This window comes from Anolis sagrei, chromosome 1 (genome assembly GCF_037176765.1).
Source record: "Anolis sagrei isolate rAnoSag1 chromosome 1, rAnoSag1.mat, whole genome shotgun sequence".
In the NCBI taxonomy this organism is placed as follows: domain Eukaryota; kingdom Metazoa; phylum Chordata; class Lepidosauria; order Squamata; family Dactyloidae; genus Anolis; species Anolis sagrei.
Window position 1 is genome coordinate 163937277 of NC_090021.1, and position 22965 is coordinate 163960241.

General features: G+C 39.9%; 1 protein-coding gene across 1 annotated transcript in view; it reads left to right on the top strand.

The window, feature by feature from the left end:
• COL6A1 (collagen type VI alpha 1 chain) overlaps nt 1–8933 on the top strand; it is a 71917-nt gene extending 62984 nt beyond the window's left edge. The window contains exons 29-35 of the mRNA XM_060783372.2: nt 940–948; nt 3007–3140; nt 3393–3502; nt 4833–5019; nt 5132–5288; nt 6303–6332; nt 7191–8933. Of these exons, the coding sequence (XP_060639355.2) occupies nt 940–948; nt 3007–3140; nt 3393–3502; nt 4833–5019; nt 5132–5288; nt 6303–6332; nt 7191–7801 (1238 nt within the window). The 3' untranslated portion in view covers nt 7802–8933. The remainder of the gene's footprint in view (nt 1–939; nt 949–3006; nt 3141–3392; nt 3503–4832; nt 5020–5131; nt 5289–6302; nt 6333–7190) is intronic.
• The last annotated feature ends 14032 nt before the right edge of the window (nt 8934–22965 follow it).

Sequence of the window (22965 nt, forward strand, 5' to 3'; positions counted from 1 at the left end):
CACACGTACTGCTCTCGAGCCAGGCGTCACCCATTCTGTATCTTTGCATTTCATTTTTTCTGCCAAAGTGCCAAAGAATTCCTCTTTTGTGTACATGACTAATAAAACATTTCCTAGCTTCTTCAAGTTTCATGTATTATGAAGTCATTGGAATTTTAGAAACGATTAAGCTTATTTAGTTGAACGCTAGCAAGTGAAGTTTTTGACAGGTAACATGGCAACTTGGACAGACCCCAAGGGTCAGAAAATGGGAGTTCTATTCCAGGCCACAGTTTGCCTTGGCATGAAAATGTAATTTTCTTGTTCAAAGTTACCAGCACAATAACACGTTCAAAAGCTAAGTGTGCTCTGTTTAGTAATATCTTTTTATTTTTATTTTTGGAGTCATAGCCAATGCTTTGGCAAATGTGTCAAGACTAAAAGAATAAGATAATGAAAACCAGAAGCAGTTCCAAAGACTTCCCCAGATTGTTCACTGAATACCACAAACTCTTCAGTGTTTGAAAACTGAGAAACCCTGTTCTCTACATCTTGTCTATAAAGCAACTCCCTTCTGTTTAGACAGCATTGTAATTTATACTGTCTTGTGTACTTTTTCTTCCCAAACAGGACTTGTTTGAAAATTAACAAGGGAGTTGATTAAACAACAACAATTGGGCAATCATAATGCACACATACTGAAAAAAAGCCTTTGGCATTTTGATTACATTTTCCTCTTTGCTGTTTGCTAAAATCTGGGACTGAGGGAGAGTACTGATATCTCAAATATGGGTGGCATTTCTAAGCTTACTTCCTAGGCAAGAAGATATTTTGAAGCTAGTTATAATCTGTTGCTTTCTAGGGCAGGTTGGGTCTAGGTTAGTGCCCATATCTGTTTTGTTTTGAAATGGTTATATAAAATATTGATTCTCAACTTTGTGTTTTTCCCCTTTTGCCCAGCTTGCTGTGGTGAGTATGATTTTTATAACTCCTTTCTCTTCTATTTTACCATGCGTCGGCGGTGGCCAGGAGGACCTTTGCCCAATTAAGACTCGTGCGCCACCTGCGACAGTACCTTGTGAAGGCAGATCTGCCCAGGGTGGTCCATGCCTTAGTCACCTCCAGATTGGACTACTGTAATTCACTCTACATGGGGCTGCCCTTGAAAATGGCCCGGAAATTCCAATTGGTACAACGGGCGGCAGCCAGGTTACTAACTGGTGCTCCTTATAGGGAGCGGTCAACCCTCCTGTTTAAGGAGCTCCACTGGCTGCCGTTCATTTTCTGGTCCCAATTCAAGGTGCAGGTTCTTCCCTACAAAGCCCTGAACAGTTTGGGACCTGCCTACCTACGTGACCGCATTTCTATATATGAACCCACACAATCTCTTCGATCATCTGGAAAGGCCCTGCTCATGCTCACGCCTCTTTCGCACACACTATTGGTGGGGACGAGGGAGAGGGCCTTCTCGGTGGTGGCCCTCCAACTCTGGAACTCACTTCCCAGAGACATCAGACATGCCCCAACTCTGGCAGTCTTTAGGAGGAGCTTGAAAACGTGGTTGTTCCAGTGTGCCTTCCCAGAATAAGGAAAACTCTCAGCATTATGTCCTCAAAATGAACTTTACTACTGCTTTAGGATTGACTGCATTCCCTCATTCTCTCTGAAAATCCTATCCCAATTATATCCTACCTGGTTCACATCAGCACTATTTTTTTAATTTTAATCTATCACATTTGGTTTTAAATGTTTATATGTTACTGTTGATTGCCTATTGTCTATTTGTTTATTTGATTATGATTTATACTGCATTGATTATTTATTGATGTTTTTTATTGATGTTCTGTTTATTGATGTAAACAGAACATGGCCTCATGTAAGCCGCACCGAGTCCCTTGGGGAGATGGTAGTGGGGTACAAATAAAGTGTTGTTGTTATTATTATTATTATTATTTGCTGCATTGCCTATATTCAGCTAATTTTTCATGCCCTGGAGAAGTGGGCAAGTATTGTGAAAGCACAAGGTAAATTGCCACCCCCAGACTACCCCCAAGGGCCATGTTAAGACACAATGTGATCAAATACTTCCACTTTCCTCTGTAGTCCATCTCAAAATGGTGATGTGAAATAATCTATTGCCATTTTGAGAAGGACTGCAGAGAAAATGGAGATATTTGGGAATAAATCATTGCTCTAGAATTCTTGTGGAGGTGAGTAATCGTATTTTCTTACATTATGATGTGTTCAATTTAGTTTTCATGGAGCCCCTGGTGGCGCAGTGGGTTAAACCCCTGTGCCGGCAGGACTGAAGACCGACAGGTCGCAGGTTCGAACCCGGGGAGAGGCGGATGAGCTCCCTCTATTAGCTCCAGCTCCTCATGCGGGGACATGACAGAAGCCTCCCACAAGGATGATAAAACATCGAAAATCATCCAGGCGTCCCCTGGGCAACATCCTTGCAGACGGCCAATTCTCTCACAACAGGAGCGGTTGCTCCTGACACGACAAAAAAATGGCAAGAATACTGGGGTGGGGTCAACCAAGGGCAAGATGGATGGACGTTGTACTTGACCTTGAAGGAGCTGGGCGACAGCGGACAGGGAGCTCTGGCGTGGACTGGTCCATGAGGTCACAAAGAGTTGGAAATGAATGAACATATAAACAAAAACATTGTGCATTAGTGGCACTTTCTGAGTGCTTTGGGGAGAAAAACGTGCTAAAATTATGGTGGCTTTCTTTTAAAATTGTGCAGTTAGTGATTTTTCGGGAGTGGTGGAAAGCTTCAGGGGCTCCGACACTGGAGGCTATGCTATGTCCACCTGTGATAGCCTCCTGTTGCTGTCTGCTCCCACAATTCTAATTTGGAAACTTCACTGGATGTCATAACTAAATCCATCCCCCATATCAATGCAACCATGCTTGTGTTCCACAGATGCCTAGCACAACCTTCCTAATTAGCTGTGAAATTAAGTACAAATATGCCAAGAAACCCTCACTTTTCTGATGTGGTCCTATGTTTTGTTTCAGAATGCAAGTGTGGTCCTGTTGATGTTCTGTTTGTACTGGACAGTTCAGAGAGTATTGGCCTGCAGAACTTCATGATTGCCAAGGATTTCATTATTAAGGTCATCGACCGGTTGCTCAGGGATGAACATGTCACGGTAAGGCTTGTAATCAATCATGTCCAATCTAATCGACACCACATATAAACCCCCACTCTTTTCTTCAAAGACAGATAGCATAGTTGCAAAACATCTATTTTGGGAGATGGCTAGGTCCAAAGAAACCACTGCAATCTGGACCTAAAACATCACAGTTCTCAGATATTATAAACTACCCTTGATTATTTTGATTGCAATTTTAACATATTGCAGCTCAGAAATTTTATTTGATGCCTAACTTTCTTTTAACAGTTCACCCCAGGGGAATCCCATGTTGGTGTTGTGCAGTACAGCCATGATAAAACTCAAGAGCTTGTGGCCTTGGGAGATGCCAATATTGATAACATTGGAGCACTTAAGGAGTAAGTTGGGATTAAATGTCTACGAATTAAAGGTTTTCTGTTCTGTTTTATATCTGAGATCTCATTGTGTGATAGTTGTGTTTTTCCCAAACCTTACTAAAGTATTGCATAGAGCTTAAGCACATCTAATAAAGGCTCTCCCATCATATTATAGAGCAGTGGTTCTTAACCTGGGGTCCCCAGATGTTTTTGGCCTTCAACTCCCAGAAATCCTAACAGCTGGTAAACTGGCTGGGATTTCTGGGAGTTGTAGGCCAAAAACATCTGGGGACCCCAGGTTGAGAACCACTGCTATAGAGCATAAGTGCCAGAGCAGAACAAGTGTCAAATTTCCCCCCACCCTAATGGAGGGGAATGGCATGCTCCTCTAACTTTTATCTTTATATTCCAGTAAGTTATTTTGCTCTCATTGTTGATAAAACAAAAACCCTTGCATACCTTATATGATTGGATAATTTCAATGTTTTTCTTTTATCATTGTACAACCAAGGACGATTTTATAACTTGCTTGCATTATTTTTTTTTTCTTTCTCAAGTAAGTAGCTCTTTATACTCTTACAGACCAAAAAAAGATTGTGTTTGTGGACAATATGCACAGGCCGCAAGGCTGTGGTCCAAAAAGTATGTTTTCTAAGCTCTTTCGGTGCCTTCACAACTTAGGGCTGGCATGGCTATTGTAGTTCACTCACTTGAATTTTTTTAAAAAAATTAACCATTACATTTGGCCCTGCCACAGGTTTTTAAATGCGTCATGATTTTTGTTATTGTTTTGCTTTGCTATGAGTTATTTATTGTTGTATTGTTGTTGTGTTTTTTGTATTTGGGCTCGGCCTCTTGTAAGCTGCACCAAGTCCTGCGGGAGATGGTAGCGGGGTATAAATAAAGGTTTATTATTGTTATATTATTATTGATCATGACAATATGCATTGAATACAGTCTAAATTTTTACACCAGTTTCCTAGATTATATCTGTTACTGAATCAATCAGTAACAGATATAAGCCAAAACACAAAGAGACATGGAAACAGATCTAGATGACAGTGAAGAGAGGAGATTCCATCTGAACATTAGGAAGAACTTCCTGACTGTGAGAGCCGTTCAGCAGTGGAACTCTCTGCCCCGGAGTGTGGTGGAGGCTCCTTCTTTGGAAGCTTTTAAGCAGAGGCTGGATGGTCATCTGTCAGGGGTGATTTGAATGCAATATTCCTGCTTCTTGGCAGGGGGTTGGACTGGATGGCCCATGAGGTCTCTTCCAACTCTTTGATTCTATGTTCTATGAAGAGGTTTGGCTTCCTGACTGTGATACTGAGACAGTCTGTTTGCTTGCAAGGGCTGTGAAAAACTTGCGCTGGATTGCTGGAGGGACCTATACTGGGGAGGCTCTTCAGTTCACCAGGGACAATCTGGCCCAGCGTTTTACTTCTGAAAAAAGAGTGGCCATCGTCATCACCGATGGGAGGTCTGACATCCTTCGGGACCAAACACCATTGAGTGCTCTCTGTGGATTCAATACCCAGGTGAGCTTAGCATTATGTGGGGAGAGGGCAAAGTTAAAAATAAAAGGTGCACTTGCTCTTGGGATCATGCACAATGCTGTTCATTCATACAATCATTATCAATATTGTACAGGTGGTTCCCCTGGGTATTGGGGACATTTTCCAAGGTCCTCCAAACCCTGAGCAGTTATCAACAATTTCCTGTGGTGGTGTGTCAATTCAACGAGAAAACTTTGCTGAGCTCCTGGATGACACTTTCCTACAGAGTGTAGTCTCCGAAGTCTGCAAAGGTGGGTGTAGCAACTGGGGTCACCTGAAAGTGTGGCTGTGGGGTGGTGCTCCAGAAAGTTCCAAGTTCTCAAAAGGACAATGAATACAAAATTCCCAGTGGAAAAAAGAAGTAACCACATATACCTGGGAGGGTTTTAGGTGGAAAGTATGAATAATACATTTTGCTGGGTCATTTATGTTCCATGCCATTTGTAAATACTTACAAATGGCATGGAACATAAATGACCCAGCAAAATGTATTATGGAAGGTTAGTCCAGCCATACACTTTCCTATTGTGCCTACTCTCTTAAGGATAAATAGCAGTTGTCCCTAAATGCTTCTTGACAGGGGGTTGGACTGGATGGCCCATGAGGTCTCTTCCAACTCTATGATTCTATGAAATATCATAGGATATTAACTTGTTATTCAGCAGAAACAGAACTGTGTATATAACCGCTATCGCTATACCATATTTAAGACAGGACATTGCTGTGGAGAGAGTGTATGTACAGATCTCCTGGACATTATGAAACACAAGAGAAATGGAAAGAACTGCAGATGCAATTGTGCCAACCATGAAAGCTAAGCACCCTGTTTTTATAGTTTAAATAATTCCTGGCAGAGTGCATATATCCGACCTATAGCTGTGCTGAGTGTGGTGTACATGCTAATATGCAGTGGCAGTATCATTTGGGTCATTGTGTAGAAAGGGCTCATAGTGTACCACAACTGGGTTTTTTTTATAGTCACATGTAATATCAGATTTTCATCCCAAAATAATCTGCAGTGAGTTTGGAGAATCCAACAAATGCGTTTGAAACACTTGCCTTCCATTCAGCTTGGATCATTTCTAGATGGACCAGACAGTACTATAACTTTTGTAGACATTCACAATGCAAGTCTTGAGGGATGCTGTCCTCCCTGTCATCAGTAAAGTGAAAGGATCCACATGATCCCATCTTTCTTGCATTGGTACTGAACAACTGCGTATTCAGCAAGTACTTAAATGTGATTTTGTTTCTTCATTTTATAGACAAGAAATGCCCAGACTACACATGTCCAAGTAAGTATTATCAATTACCAACTAGCAAAACTATGGGATATGTTCTTGTCGCAGTTCAGCTAAGACTTCTGTAGCTCTTGAGAAACTAATTCAAAATAAGAGTGGGGAACCTTTTTCAGCCTGAGTACTTGGGGAGGGTAGTATTCCACTGGTAAGTGGGTCAAAATCAAAAAGGTGGGGAAGATCTCAGCATGTTTCAGCTTAAAACTTTCCCTAGTGCTAAGTAAGCCTAAGTAAGTAAGTAAGTGCTAAGTAAGTAAGCTAAGTAACCCCAGCATTTTACAAGGGGTATAAAAATATTTACAAAACATGGGACAATGTCCTGAGGACTAAAAATTCCAGGAGAACCAAATTCAGTCCCATAGCACTAAACTCAAGCACAAAACCATGAAGGGTATTTCCTGTGCTGGGACGGGAGGGGGACCCGTTACGATGATTCTGTCGGATTTGTATGTGAGATTTTTTGGGATCATTTCTGGCACAGGCGTGTAGCAACATGACTTGCCTTCCTTGTTCTGGACTTGCTGCTTCTCAGACCAGTGATATGTCCAGAAAACTGATTATTGCAGGAAGAGGGGAGAGACGACATATCAGATACTTGGTATTACACTTCGATCTCACACTTCTGAGTGTGCCTCTAGTTTCCATTCTGGAAAAAAACTGCTCTGAGTCTCAAACACTTGAGAAATATCTTGGCAAAATTTCTGCTTGAGTCCAATATGAAAAAAATGGAACACTTGCCCAGCTTCTCTGAACATGAAATCAGTATTAGTGGCCAAACATATTATTGTAACTGGCCCTAATTCATTACCATAATGTCTTACAAGAATTATAAATCAATATCTCCTATCTTTTCAGTCTCTTTTAGTGGCCCGACAGACATCACACTCGTTGTGGATAGTTCTACCAGTGTGGGTAGCCGGAATTTCAATACCACCAAAAAGTTTGTGAAACGCCTTGCAGAACGATTCCTTACAGCAGCCAAACCTACTGAAGATGCTGTGCGTGTCTCTGTCGTCCAATACAGTGGAACAACCCAACAGAAACTAGAAGTTCCATTTGAACAGAACTACACAGTGATTGCTGATACTGTTGACAAAATGCAGTTTATTAATGACGCTACAGATGTGAATGCAGCCTTGAACTATGTCACCAACCTCTTCCGTCGATCCTCTCGCTCTGGTGCTAAAAAGAGGATGCTCATTTTCTCAGATGGCAACTCTCAAGGCATCACCCAGAGTGCCATTGAGCGGGCAGTTCAAGAGGCCCGACAGGCAGGCATTGAAATCTATGTACTGGTGGTTGGCACTCAAGCCAATGAGCCCAATGTGCGTGTGCTTGTCACTGGAAAAACTGCTGAGTATGACGTGGCTTTTGGTGAGCGGCACCTTTTCCGGGTGCCTGACTATGAGTCACTGCTACGGGGCGTATTCTACCAAACTGTCTCCAGAAAAATATCTGTAGACTGAGGAAAGTGGCACATAAAGGAGAAACATATATTGATTTTTAGAATTAAAAAAGTAAAATACAGAGTTAGCAACCGATGAAATCCAGGTTCTTATTCCAAGCCATAACCCACCTGCATAACCCACCTGCTTTCCAGCTCTTTTACATCCATCCTTTATTTTCCATTCATTCTTTCCTCTATAGGGAGAAATTGAAGGCTGACTTATTCTTGCCCTAAGATATAGCTTTCTGAACTGTAACTGAGAATGTCTGTGTTTTGCATCATATTTGGTAACAGTAAGCTGGGTTGGTAAAGATGCTTAAGTACATTATCCTTTTATTTTGAGATACAAAGAATCTTAGGATCTGCTATCAAGATTTTGGCAGTGATACAATAATCCCTTGTATCACTGCCAAAATTACTATTTTTTTACTTGCTTTTTAAAAATAATTAATTATTCAGAAAGATTTTAAGTATTGATTACTCTTCAGGCTACTTGGCTCCCTAAAAGTTACTTTGCCCTCAGAAATATACAGGGGTCATTTCATGGCATATCACTAGAGCAGTTGTTGGGTATTTCTGAAACGATTATTTGGCTGGATTAATACCAACAACATGAAACACTACATGAGATTTTATGACTGTCAATAATACATATGTTTGAAAGAAGGAATCATGCAATAATTTTTCTTACATGGTGAAATTGAGTCCAACAGAGATATCTTCTAGTTTGCATTCCTATCTAAATCATTTTTGAACAAAATTCTAGGCCTTGCATTGGGAACTCTTGCCTTCCAAATCTGCCCCCCCCCCTTCCAAATTTGAGTGATATAGTTAATGCTGGTGCTAATAATCCTCTGACCATTTGCCCCTTCTCCAGCCAACAACCTCAAGTTTACATTGTTGGTATGTTCGCACACTTATACCTGGAAGATATATCAAAATGAGGTGTGGTTAATTCAGTATTTTCAGTGGTGCTATCACTATGAATTCTCTGTGCTTTCAAAAGAAAAACAGCAAATTGTGTAAGATTGAGACTTTTATCATTTTGTAATCAATATTCACTTTAGCACTTCATTTTATTTTATTCCCATGTTTTACTGGCAGATGTTCACTTTGAGATTTGTTTGAATAAATCGTTTCCCACAGTTTTATTGAGAGGAAACTGTTTTTATACTTATTAATCCTTAAGTTGAAAGGAAAGTGGAAAACACCACACACTGGGAAATGTCTGTGGCTTTTGAAAATATGTAGATGAATTCCTGATGGGAATTCTTACTATAGAAGAGCAGCTTGATCCTATTCGTAGTTATTCATTTTCAACCATACTGACATTACTTAAATAATTAAAACTATCATGCATCACCATCCAGGGAAATGGGAAATGTAGTTCTGCAGAATGGGGAGGGTGGTCTCTAAAGGAGTCCCAACACTTCACCATAGTAGAATTCCTGGAATTCTTTAGTGAAGTCATCATATATGCTTTATTCATACACACACACACCTATAGATGTGATCTAAGAGAGGGGGAAGTCATTCCACCATTTCTTCAGAAAAATCTGTTCTCTTATGAACAGCCTACATGAGATTTTATGACTGTAAATAATACATATGCAGCTAAGATTGGGCATACTGAATATACTCACGGATATGTCTAGACCAGGGGTTCACAAACTTTTTAAACAGAGGGCCAGGTCATAATCCCTCAAACTGTCGTAGGGCCGGATTATAATTTGAAAAAAACACAAAATAATTCCTATGCGTACTGCACATATCTTATTTGTAATGCAAGAGACAATTTAAAACAATACAATAATTAAAATGAAGAACAATTTTAACAAATATAAACATTAGTATTTCAATGGGAAGTGTGGGCCTGGTTTTGGCTGCTGTCGTGTGCTTTCAAGTAGTTTCAGACGTAGGTTGACCGAGCGAGGGCCACGTAAATGACCTTGGAGGGCCGTATCTGGCCCTCGGGCCTTAGTTTGAGGACCCCTGGTCTAGACATTTTAATTTAAAAACCCTAGCTTGATTTATCCACTAGGCTTGGGTAACAACGGAAAAAAATTGTTTCTAAACTCGCTTCGTTTTTAGGGGTCCATCGCGTTTCGTTTTTTAAAAGAATTCCGAAATTTTCCTTTTAAAAATTTCGAAATTTACGAAATTTCGTATTACAAATCGATTCGTTAATGGCGGACGCGATTGCGCAATAGGCTAAAAAAACCTTGAAATGAGACAGGGGAACTTCTGAAGCTTCCCTCTCCCTCTGTTGTTGACTGTTGGTGTGATAAACAACAACTATAAAACTTGCACCAGACATGCGAAAATAATTACGAAATAATTTTGAAATAATAACGAAACAATTACGAAATAAATTGAAAAAATTGTTTCGAATCTAATTTACTCCTCACACTATTCCTGCATGGCTCAATATTGGATCGTAAACTAATTTAAATATGAATTAATAACGAATTACGAAATTAACGAACGAAACGGCCCAAGCCTATTATCCACAGATCAATTTAAGTACTCCTGGTGGTTAATGTCAGGGGAAAACATTTTTCCTTTACGTACTGTATCTCAACCTGTTCCTGACTCAAGTGGCAAGAAATGAGAGCTTAGTCCATCTGGGGGGGGGGGGACACTACTCTCTCCACTTCTAGTCCCCTGAAGTGCTGTTACTCTTTTCCCCGTTCTGCAGAATGACACTCAGCATATCATGGTCAAATCAAAATACATAATTTTGGGAGTCCAGAATCTATTTTTATACATGTTAATTTAAATATGACTAGGGACCTTCAAAAAGTTTCTTCACTTTCATATTTTCGTTGGAAATTGTGAGGGTGAGAGGAGGAGTAATTGGTCATGTCTCAAGAGTGTCTGTCTGGCAAGCTGCAGTTTAGGGTAAGAGTTGTCAGACTTGGTGAAGATGACTGCAACACTTATAAATTAAACCAAAGAGGAATAGTATTGTGTCATATAGTTTTTGTAGGTGCCGAGAGCACAAATTCATCTCTGCACGTGTGCTCAGTATGGGGATAAAGTTCTCTTGTAGTCATTTATGAGTCAATTGAAATATTTGAAAATAGCATACTAGTGTGGTGTGTGCAGAGTGCTCTAGGCATCCAGCTACAGCTACAATCACACAGGAATGACGAAAGAACCCTGGAACTGATTTGCATCAATGGCTATGAGCTAAACAAAAAATAAAACTTATGATGGCATTTAAAGGTTTTTATGAAATTGGGAAAATGCATTGCAAAGAAAGGTAGAAATGTGATGTTATTTGTTTTTGAAATTCTTAATAAATAGTTTTTAAAGTGTGGAAACTTTTTGAAAAACCTTAATATCTATCACACAGACACACACTCACTCATCTTCTCTATCAACCTCCTTGAGTAATATCTTTGATGTTCTTTTCCTCCCTCTACTCTCTAATCGCAATGCTTAGTGTCAAGGTATCTTTTTAAAAAAAGCTTGGAGAAGAGTACTTGTAAGCAGAGAACCCTTCCAACTTATCTAAAAGATTTTGCCACCCAGCTCTTGTAATGTGTGATTGAAGCACCGTAGTCATGAATTGAAGTGCTTACCATGACACAACATCATTCTAAACTCATTGCAATTCAGTTTGCTGAAATAGTTCTTTTCTGCACATGGAGAACCCAATTTTTAGGCTGCTGAAAGTGCACTAAATTTGTGTTCAAATTGTTTCAGTCATGTCATCTATCTATCCAGATAAATGGATAGCTAGATCCACTAAATGTCATTTAGTTTCATGGGCGCCCCCGGTAGCGCAATGGGTAAAAGCGCTGAGCTGCTGAACTTACTGACTGAAAGGTTGCAGGTTCAAATCTGGGGAGCGGGATGAGCCCCAGCATCTGCCAACCTAGCAGTTCAAAAACATGCAAATGTGAGTAGATCAATAGGTACCGCTCCAGCGGGAAGGTAACGGCACCCCATGCAGTCACGCTAGCCACATGACCTTGGAGGTGTCTACAGACAACACCAGTTCTTCTGCTTAGAAATGGAGATAAGCACCAACCCACAGAGTCGGACACAACTAGACCTAATGTCAGGGGAACCTTTACCTTTACCTAAACATCATTTCAAGAATACAAGAGTATCTGGGTTCAACGAAAACACAACTGGATGTGTGTGTGTGTGTTAAAATATTATATCCGCATTGCAAAGGTTGATAGGTGATGTGATGTCACTAAATTGGCAGCTAGGTAAAGCATTAGCTGTTGCTAATGAAATGGCTCTCTGTGATGTCACTGAGAAAGAAAGTTGACATGTATAAGAGGAAGGGAAGAAGGAAGGAAAGAGCCACAAAGACCCATGTTGCTATGGAGACATTGTGAGGTAGGCCCTCTCAAAGCTGGATAAGAGAGAAAGGAGAGGGGAGGGAGAAAGAAAAGTAAAAAAAAGAGAAAAAGAAGGGAAAGAAAGGAAAGGAGACGGGAGAGAAGGAGGAAGGGGAAAAAAGAGGGGGAAAGTGAGGGAAAGGAAAGAAAAGGAAAAGAAGGGACAAAAGCATAGGGGCAGCAGCCCTGGACAATGTCTAGTATATACATTAGTAGTTTAAACGTGTTTCTGTCAGACATTTGATGACAGTAACATATGATTGTGAATGTGTTGAGGATATGCCTTCTGTCCTTTGCACTTCTCTGTTCCCAGACAGCTGGTGTTTCAACATTTGATAGGCAGACGGAAGATCTCTGGTTGCAAAAGCAGAACTTCACACTTTCACCTTATTTATGTATTTATTTATTTATTTATTTATTTATTTATTTATTTATTTATTTACAGTATTTCTATTCCACCCTTCTGACCCCGAAGGGGACTCACAGCAGATCACAGAACAAATAGACAGCAAAGATTCAATGCTATTATACACTAACAAGACAGACAACTGTGCATAGATATATATAGGCTTTCCTATTTCAGCATCAGACCAAAGCATGATCCCTGGGGAAGGCTATTATTATTATTATTATTATTATTACTTTATTTGTACCCCGCTAGCATCTCCCAAAGGACTCGATGCGGCTTACACAGGCCAAGGCCTCAGAACACAATACAACAATACAGTACATAAAGCAAATTAAAAACAGTTAAGCAGAATAAACAACAGCAGTAAACATAACAATACATCAAAACACTATAAGACTGGACCGGGCCAGAGTAATGGGTACAAGATTAAAAGTGCTGATGTGGCAGGAGGTATGTAGGATTATAAGTAAGTGCAGTGTGCAGTAATCTTAGTTCTACTAAAGTGCTTCTGGGACTTGGTATTGGAGGTTCCTAATCTGAAAAGGCACATCGGAACAGCCAGGTCTTCAAGTTCTTTCTGAAGACTGCCAGTGTAGGGGCCTGTCTAAGATCTCTTGGGAGGGTGTTCCAGAGTCTGGGGGCCACCACAGAAAAGGTCCTGTCTTGAGTCCCCACCAAGCGCGCTTGCGACCCGGGCGGGATCACAAGCAGGGCCTCTCCAGATGACCAAAGTGAACGCGTGGGTTCATAGACGGAGATGTGGTCATGCAGGTAGGGTGGTCCCAAACCGTTCAGGGCTTTGTAGGTAAGCACCTGCACCTTAAATTGGGCTCAGAAAATAAACGGCAGCCAGTGGAGCTCCTAGAACAGGAGGGTTGACCTCTCTCTGTAATGAGCCCCGGTTGACATCCTGGCTGCTGCCCGTTGGACAACCACCCCAGTATCCTTGCCAAGAAAACTAAATGGACCAGTACAACCATTGGAAGATGGGACTCCCAGGTCGGAAGATGGCCAAAATGCTACTGGGGAGGAGCAGAGGATAAGTTCAACTAGCCCCCGATGTGATGACGCAGCTAGCTCAAAGCCGAAAGGAAGGCTAGTGGCCGACGGTACTGGAGGTGAACGACGAATCCAATGCTCTAAAGATCAACACACCATAGGAACCTGGAATGTAAGATCTATGAGCCAGGGCAAATTGGATGTTGTTGTTGGTGAGATGTCAAGACTAAAGATAGACATTCTGGGGGTCAGCGAACTGAAATGGACTGGAATGGGCCACTTCACATCAGATGACCACCAGATCTACTACTGTGGACAAAAGGAACATCGAAGAAATGGAGTAGCCTTCATAATTAATAAGAAATTCGCTAAAGCAGTGCTTGGATACAACCCAAAAAATGACAGAATTATCTCAATTCGAGTGCAAGGAAAGTCTTTCAACATTACAGTGATCCAAATATACGCCCCAACCACAGCTGCTGAAGAAGCAGAAGTAGATCAGTTCTATGAGGATCTGCAGGACCTACTGGATAATACACCAAAAAGAGACATTATTTTCATTACAGGAGACTGGAATGCCAAGGTGGGAAGTCAAATGACAACAGGGATCACAGGCAAGCATGGTCTGGGAGAACAAAATGAAGCGGGATGCAGGCTGATAGAATTTTGCCAGGAAAACTCGCTGTGTATAACAAACACTCTCTTCCAACAACCTAAAAGACGGCTTTATACATGGACCTCACCAGACGGTCAACACCGAAATCAGATTGACTACATCCTTTGCAGCCAAAGGTGGCGGACATCCATCCAGTCAGTGAAAACAAGACCTGGGGCTGACTGTAGCTCAGATCACAAACTTCTTATTGCTCAGTTTAGAATAAAACTAAAGAGATCAGGGAAAATACACAGACCAGTTAGATATGATCTCACTAACATTCCTAGCGAATATACAGTGGAAGTGAAGAACAGATTTGAAGGACTAGATTTAGTAAACAGAGTACCAGAAGAACTATGGACAGAAGTCCGCGACATTGTTCAGGAGGCGGCAACAAAGTACGTCCCAAAGAAAAAGAAAACCAAGAAGGCAAAATGGTTGTCTGCTGAGACACTGGAAGTAGCCCAAGAAAGGAGGAAAGCAAAAGGAAACAGTGATAAGGGGAGATATGCCCAGTTAAATGCGCAATTCCAGAGGTTAGCCAAAAGAGATAAGGAACTATTTTTAAATAAGCAATGCATGGAAGTGGAAGAAGACAACAGAATAGGAAGGGCAAGAGACCTCTTCCAGAAAATTAGAAACATTGGAGGTAAATTTCAGGCAAAAAATTGATATGATAAGAAACAAAGATGGCAGGGACCTAACAGAAGCTGAAGAGATCAAGAGAAGGTGGCGAGACTATACAGAAGATCTGTATAGGAAGGATAATAACATCGAGGATAGTTTTGACGGTGTGGTGAATGAATTAGAACCAGACATCCTGAGGAGTGAGGTTGAATGGGCCTTAAGAAGCATTGCTAACAACAAGGCAGCAGGAGACGACGGGATCCCAGCTGAACTGTTTACAATCTTAAAAGATGATGCTGTCAAGATGATGCATGCCATATCCCAGCAAATATGGAAAACACAAGAATGGCCATCAGACTGGAAAAAATCAACTTATATCCCCATACCAAAAAAGGGAAATGCGAAAGACTGCTCAAACTTCCGTACAATGGCCCTTATTTCTCATGCCAGTAAGGTAATGCTCAAGATCCTGAAAGGAAGACTCCAGCAATACATGGAGCGAGAGTTGCCAGATGTTCAAGCTGGGTTTAGAAAAGGCAGAGGAACGAGAGACCAGATTGCCATTATCCGCTGGATAATGGAGAAAGGCAGGGAGTTTCAGAAAAACATCTACTTCTGCTTCATTGACTATTCTAAAGCCTTTGACTGTGTGGATCATAATAAATTGTGGCAAGTTCTTGGTGGGATGGGCATACCAAGCCACCTTGTCTCTCTCCTGAGGAATCTGTACAAGGACCAAGTAGCAACAGTAAGAACTGACCACGGAACAACAGACTGGTTCAAGATTGGGAAAGGCACAGTTTGTTCTTTACCCCTTAATTTTAACCTCATCCCACATTTAAAAAGGAGTCCTCCCTTTTCCTGACTAGATTAGCAAAAAATGAGAGCTTAGTCCATCCTGGGGGGAGGGGGCTAAAAGAAACACCCTACTCTTTCCACTTCTAGCCTATTTGAATGCCTGGGTGAGAAAATTGTGGTGGTGCTAGCCCCCTGAAGTGCTGTTTCTCTTTTCCCCGTTCTGCAGAATGACCCTCAGCATATCCTGGTCAAATCAAAATACATAATTTTGGGAGTCCAAAACCTATTTATACATGTTAATTTAAATATGACTATGGACCTCTCAGATACTCTCAACCTGGTTTCCAGAATTTATATCATGGACCTCCACACAGGGTTAAATATCCTTGACATACAATGCAATTCCACTTCCCTTCCTGTTTTGTCTTTATTACCACGTTGTAATCACAAGGCTCATCCCTCCATGTTTCAGTGATGCCAGTTATATCATATTTGTGGTATTCCATGTACATCTGTGTTGCATATTCCTATTCTTCACTTCACTTCACTTTATTTCTTAATTAGTCACTCTCCACCAAGGTGCTCTGAGCGACTTACAATTTAAGATAGCATTTCACAATATAAAAACATTCAACAGTGACTATATTGCAAATTAGATCTGATTACTTAAATGCACAACCAAACAGTCTTGAGCACCTTTACAAAAGGTCGCAACTCCGACATTGCTCTAATATATGGAGGCAAAGAGTTCCAAAGATTTGGAGCATAGGTCAAAAAAGCTCTACGCCTCTCTAGGAGATTTTCCTGGGTGGATCGAGGTAACCACTGATGGAAAAAAGGAATGAGGCGATCCCTAAGATATAAAGGTCCTTGGCCATTTTGAGCTCTAAATGTCAGGATCAGTATCTTGTAAGAGATCCGATGTTCTATTGGTAGCCAATGCAGTTGTTGCAGAATCGGTGTAATATGGGATCTTATAGATGATCCCTCTAGCAGCCTGGCCGCCGCATTTTGGACCATCCGAATCTTCTGGGTTGTTGACTTCGGAAGGCCGGCATATAAGGCGTTGCAATAGTCCAACCTAGTGGTGACTGTTGTGTGGATTACTGTTGCCAATGCTTCTACCGAAAGGTAGGATGCCAATTTCCTTGCCTGGCGAAGATGAAAAAAGGCCTGCTTACTTATGGCAGTGATCTGGGCCTCCATCGTCAGCAATGAGTCCAACACAACCCCAAGGCTTTAAACAGTGGCAGACGGAACCAGAACTTCCCCATCGAAATCAGGCAGAGACTGGATTAATTCTGGCGGCTGGCCGGGCCAGAGTATCTCAGTTTTTGCAGGATTTACTTTTAGTCTGCTCGCTCACTGCCAACTCATCACTGCTTCCAAACACAGCTTAAAGTTCTCAGGAATCGTGGTTGTCCCAGGTTCGAGACGCAAGAGTAGCTGGGTATCATCTGCATACTGGTAGTACTCTATGCCAAAGCTCCGCACCAGTCCAGCAAGTGGCCGGACGTAGATGTTCCATTATATTGGTTGTAAATATCATTAGTTTATTCTTAAATGTTCTTTTGTTGACTGTTTTGTGATGGTCTTTTGTGGTGGAGATAACACCTCCACATTCCAGCTGTGAATTATTTGCTAAATCTCAGCAGAGTAGAATGATAAAAAAGAGATTTATCCAAGTTCTGAAGAATTCAACATTATATGTGTACAACTCCTCAGTTACATGGAATTCCTGGTCTCATAAATTGTTGTGACAAATGCTTAAAGAACACATTGCTAATTTCCAAGTTAGCATTTTGCTTCCAAGTTACTTGGCTTTTTAATGTTTAGACCAGATAAATAATCCAGCTGGATTATTATTTTGCAATCCCAGTCAAAAAGAATAAAATCAGAGAGCGCTAGACAATGAAATTAGTAATTTACAGGCATTCCCCATGTTACAAACAAGATAGCTTCTGTAGGTTTGTTCTTAAGTTGAATTTGTGTGTGTGTGTGTATACACACACACACACAAAAGCTTTGAATGGCATAGGGAAGGGTTAACATCCTTGCAATGTTTGTTTTGCTGTCTGTGCCCCTCTTCAGAAGATTTCACCTCACTTTCTATCTCTCTGATCATTAGATTTTGAAAAAAAAATCCTTATTGTGGAAAGGATTGCTGATAAAGCTTCAGCTTTTTTCCCATGATAACTCTTCTTCCAGGAGTGAATTCCCCTTCCAAGGAGTAGATTTTCCTCACTTCCTGTTGTCTCACTCCCGTTCTTAACTATGAGTTATTTGTAAGTCAGATGTTTGTAACTTGGGGACTGCCTGTACTAATTCTTTTCTGCATACAGAGTGTCTTACAGAATTCTTTGGGATAAAATAAGCATCAACTGCTGTTTCTTACAGGCTCTCCTTAATGCCTCTTTACAACCCAATCCTAGTAGACATTTTACAAGGTGAAACTCACAATGATGTCATTCTTCCCATATTTCATCCTTCTAAAGAAGGATGGATAATTTCTGCACTTTTCTCCCAACTGCATGTGGATTTGAGGCACTATTCATGCATTGGGAAGTCTTTCAGGTAGAAGTATAAATGTTTTTTTAAACCCACAAATCTCAAGAAAACGTATTTCTATACCTGATACACACACAACATTCTTACAATCCCATAACCACTGGATACCAGCTAGTATATTTCACACATTATCTGGGTGGAAGCCACAAGGGGGTGCTAGAAGAGAAGGATAATCCATTTTATGGGGGTGGAGGGCAGATTGAAGGGGTAAATTCATTTCCCCCTATTTTCCTGTTATTTCCCCCCATCCATGTCCCTGTTGTGAAAACAACCCTTGTTTATGATATGGGAATGTGGGAGGGGAAATGTGCAGAAGTTATTGAAACTATGTATATGTTTAACTGTTAGAATATATTCGTGTTGGTAACAGTAGCTGAAAGCTAGAGCTAACTGGTTGTATCCACAGTGGCGTTGCCAAGGAGACCAGGCAAGAGAGAGAGAAGTGGCAAGAAAATGTTATCTGCGTCTTTGAAAAGCAGCAGTTCAGTTGGAGTGAGGAGTTGGAGTTAGCAGTTGAGAGAGGAGAGTGGAGAATGGAGAAGCAGTGTGTGTGAATAGCCAGAGGTTTCTTCAGTCTAGGAAGGCTGAAGGGGGAAACCTAATTAGTTTCATTAGTCAGAGAGGACTAAGGGAAGCTTGTTTAGATCACTAGTTAGGAAAGAACTAGAGATCTAGGATTTGATCAAGAAAGGATCAAATAGGAAGGCTATTCACCTCAGGAAACATTGTTTAAGAAAGTGCTTCACCACAATAAAAGTCAATCACAAGTTGTGTCATCGAGAAGAGTGAACTGTATTGCAAACCAAGTTACATTCAAAGTTCTCTAAGTTATTCCAAGTTAATTAACAGCCTGCAACCATACGCTTTGTACAAAATAAACTTATTAACTTTTGTTGAAGACCGTGTCATCTCCATTTATCTGCGTCTGGGGAGCCAGTTCTCATCGACAATACCTCACGTTGGTGGCAGTTACCTTAAATTACATCCATAATCATCCACACCTGTATAACAGGTGGCAGAATTTAAGAACAGTCTTTACAATTGGTGACAGTGGGTGGGTTCTTTAAAGTTAAAAACCCTATACCCTGTCTGTTGTTGGAATTGCAGCACAATTGTACAACTGGTGCGTGCAGACCTCGCAAATTTGATGTCAGAGATGGGATAGACTTCGCAAATTGGTGGCAGTCCTGTACAATTGGCTAGCGTCTTCGCAGGAAATAACCATAAAAATGGGGGAAATTTGGTATTCACTGGTTTGTTCCCGAGATCAGACAGATTCCTTACACATAGAAAGTCAGTTTTATGTCTCCTTGCTCAAACAAAAGCAAGAAGTCCCCCCATAATCTTCCCAAAACATTTTTCAGTTGTGCAGTCTTCCCACCCATATCAAAGCCATGTCTGTATTGTTAGAGAGTGAATTGGGGGGGGGGGGGGGCAGGGAGGGCAAGGAGGTATATTGGTTTGTGATTCTGGACTATGACTCTGGAAACCAGGGTTAGACTCAGCTATTTAAAAGTGACTAGTTCCCTTTAAATAAAATCCAGATTATCTGCTTTGAAGTATATTATATGGCAATGTAGACTCACATAATCCAGCTCAAAGCAGATAATATGGATCATCTACTTTGATAATCTGAATTATATAGCAATGTAGATCCAGCCTGGGTTACCTTGGGCAAGTCATGGTCTCACAGTCTCAGAGGAAGGAAAAATCAACTTCCCTCTGAACAAAGTTTATCCAAAAAAACCATGACAGATTTGCCTTAGTGTTACCATAAACTGGAAATGATGTGACGATGCACAACAACAACAACAAGGAAGTGAAGAGAATGAGTGAAGATAGTCTTTTTATAGCTGAATGGACTATAAGGATGCTACAGCAGGAATCCGTAAGTTTCCATTCATCTGCATTCCATCCTGAGTCTCTACCCCACAAAAATTACCATGTTGCGGTGTCACTAATTCCTGAAAATGTAGGTTTTGAGATGTAACTTTGGTGTCTTAGCCAGGGATATGGATTATGTTTTTGATATTAATAATCTGAATAACTCACATTCCCTTTCCCCATATCCCAAACCTTAAAGGAGATGATTATGTATCTAATTTTGAAACACATTAATCTGATATAAAACCAAAATGTAGCTGCAGAGAGGGACCTGGGAAATCGAGGTTGAAATCTCCATAGAGCTCTGAAACTTCATTGATTTCACTCGGGCAATTGATTATTTCTTAGCTTAATATACTTTATATATATATAAATAAATTATTTAGATTTTCAATTAATTTCGTACATAAAACAGTAGGGGAAAGAAAAGGGAAGGGGACAAAAAAAAGGAAAAGTGGGTTGGGGAAAGCATAAAAAAAGACAGAAGAAAAAAGAAAAAGAAAAAGGGGGAGGGGAAAATATTTATTTATTTATTTGTTATTTATTTACTTTACTTCTATACCGCTGTTCTCAGCCCGAAGGCGACTCACAGCGGTTCACAGCACACAGGAAACAGCAAAATTCAATGCATCAATATAAAAAACAGTTAACAACCTATCTAATACACAGTTAGTACACTGGGGGGGGGGGGGGGACAACTGTTATTTGACTTCACTCTAGTCTTTTGCGGTTTCCTTCTTCTTTTTCTTTCAAAAATGTTTGTATAGTCTCCTATTCCCTTTTCTTTTATCAAGTTGCTAGGCCCAACCATTTTACATCGGTTTAACTCTTTATATATTCTTTGAAGGGTCTCCAGTCTGTCTGTTTTATTGGTTTACCTAAATTCTTCCTCATCAAAAAAAAGTTAATTTGATCATTAATTTAAAGAGATCAAAGGTATATATGGATGACATATACCAGTTATGTCATCCATTGCTCTTTATCTGGTATCTCCTCTACCTTCCAGAATTTAGCAGCTATTATTAAATACAGACACAAACAAAGTCTGTGTCTGTTATTCCTAGCAGGTAATATTCTGGCTTTCTAGGGAATTTCATTTTAAGATTTTTTTTTTTACATTCTTTATATGTGACTTTCCAGTATCTAGTTGCCTCCTTACAAGACCACCACATATGAAAAAAGAAACTCCCTTCATGGTCGTGACATTTCCAACACTTCTTTTCTAAATGTTTACACATCAGTCCTAATTTCTTTGGGGTCATATACCAACAGTGGAAAATCTTTAACCAATTTTCTTTTAAGTCTGTCTCGTAAGTATACTTTAATTTCTTATTCCAAATTTGCTCCCACTCATTTAGTGAAATTGGTCTCCTTATGTTTTCTGCCCATTTTATGAAACAAGTTTTCACTTCTTCCATCTCAGTTGACCAATCTAAGAATTTGTTGTAGATTTTTGTGATTACTTTTTTCTCTGGAGAGAAAATTCTGCTCTTTGGTTAAAGCCCACCTTCTTATCTTGATTGTAATAATCTCTAATTTGTAGGAAGTGGAGCCATGAAAGATTTTTATAATTTTGATTTAATTCCTCATGAGATTTCAAACAAAAGGTACTCTTAGTTAAAATTTATTTGTAGGTTGGCCATTTTACCCAACCTAGCAGTTTCCTTTGTACAAAAATTCATTTTATATTTCTCCCAAATTTTCAGTAATGCTGACCTTACAAAATGATTCACAAAGTTATTTTTTTCATTATTCATTTTCTCATACCAGATGTATAAATGCCAGCCTACTCTAAGGTCAAAGTCATCTAAAATTAATATATTTTCTTTCTTCAGAATCATCCAGTCCTTTACCCATATTAGAGAACAGGCTTCATAGTAAGTTTTTAGTTCCAGGAGGTCAAATCCTCCTCTACTCTTTTTATCTGTCAACATTTTGTATTTTATTCTAGGTTTTTTACCCTTCCAAATAAATTTTAGTAAGTCTTTATTCCATTCTTTAATATTTTTCATATTGCATATTACTATTACATTTTGAAAGAGATATAATAGTATTGGTAGTATATTCATTTTTACTAATGATATCCGTCCCAGCAATGATAGCTTGAGATTTTTCCATTTCTCAAGGTCTCTTTTTATTTCTCTCCAACACCCTTCATAGTTATTGGTTAGTAGTTGAGCATTTTTGGATGTAATCCATACTCCTAAGTATTTAATTTTTGAAGCAATTTGCAGACCCATCCTTTCTTTTAATTCTTCTTGCTCCCCCCCCCCCCCCCAGATTTTTAGTCAGGATCACTGTCTTATTTAATTTAAAGCCCACTAATTTGCAAAATTCTTCTTTTTTTAAAACCAATAGTATATGTTTGTAGACGGATCTTCCACTATACCAGTTATGTCATCCGCAAATATCCATATTTTATATTATTGTTTTCCAGTTTTTGTTCCTTTTACACTACCATCTTCTCTTATACTTCTTAACAGAATTTCAAGAGCCAATATAAAAATTAAAGGAGATAGTGGACATCCTTGCCAAGTTCCTTTACTTATGTTGAATTCTTCTGAAATGTGCCCATTAATTAATATCTTTGTTTTTTGATTATCATAAATCGCATACATTGCATTGTTAAAGTTTCAGCCCATATGCAATTTCTGCATTAATAATTTGAAAAAAAATCCCAATTTAAGTTGTCAAAGGCTTTCTCCACATCCAACGAAAGTATTGCCATTTCTTTTTGATGATTCATTTCATAATATTCTATTAAGTCTAATATATTATCTTTCAAATTTCTATGTGGGAGAAAGCCCATCTGTTCTTCTCCAATCTGGTCTTTTAAAACATCTTTTGGATTTGTCTCTAAAATATTCGTAAAATTTTTGCAG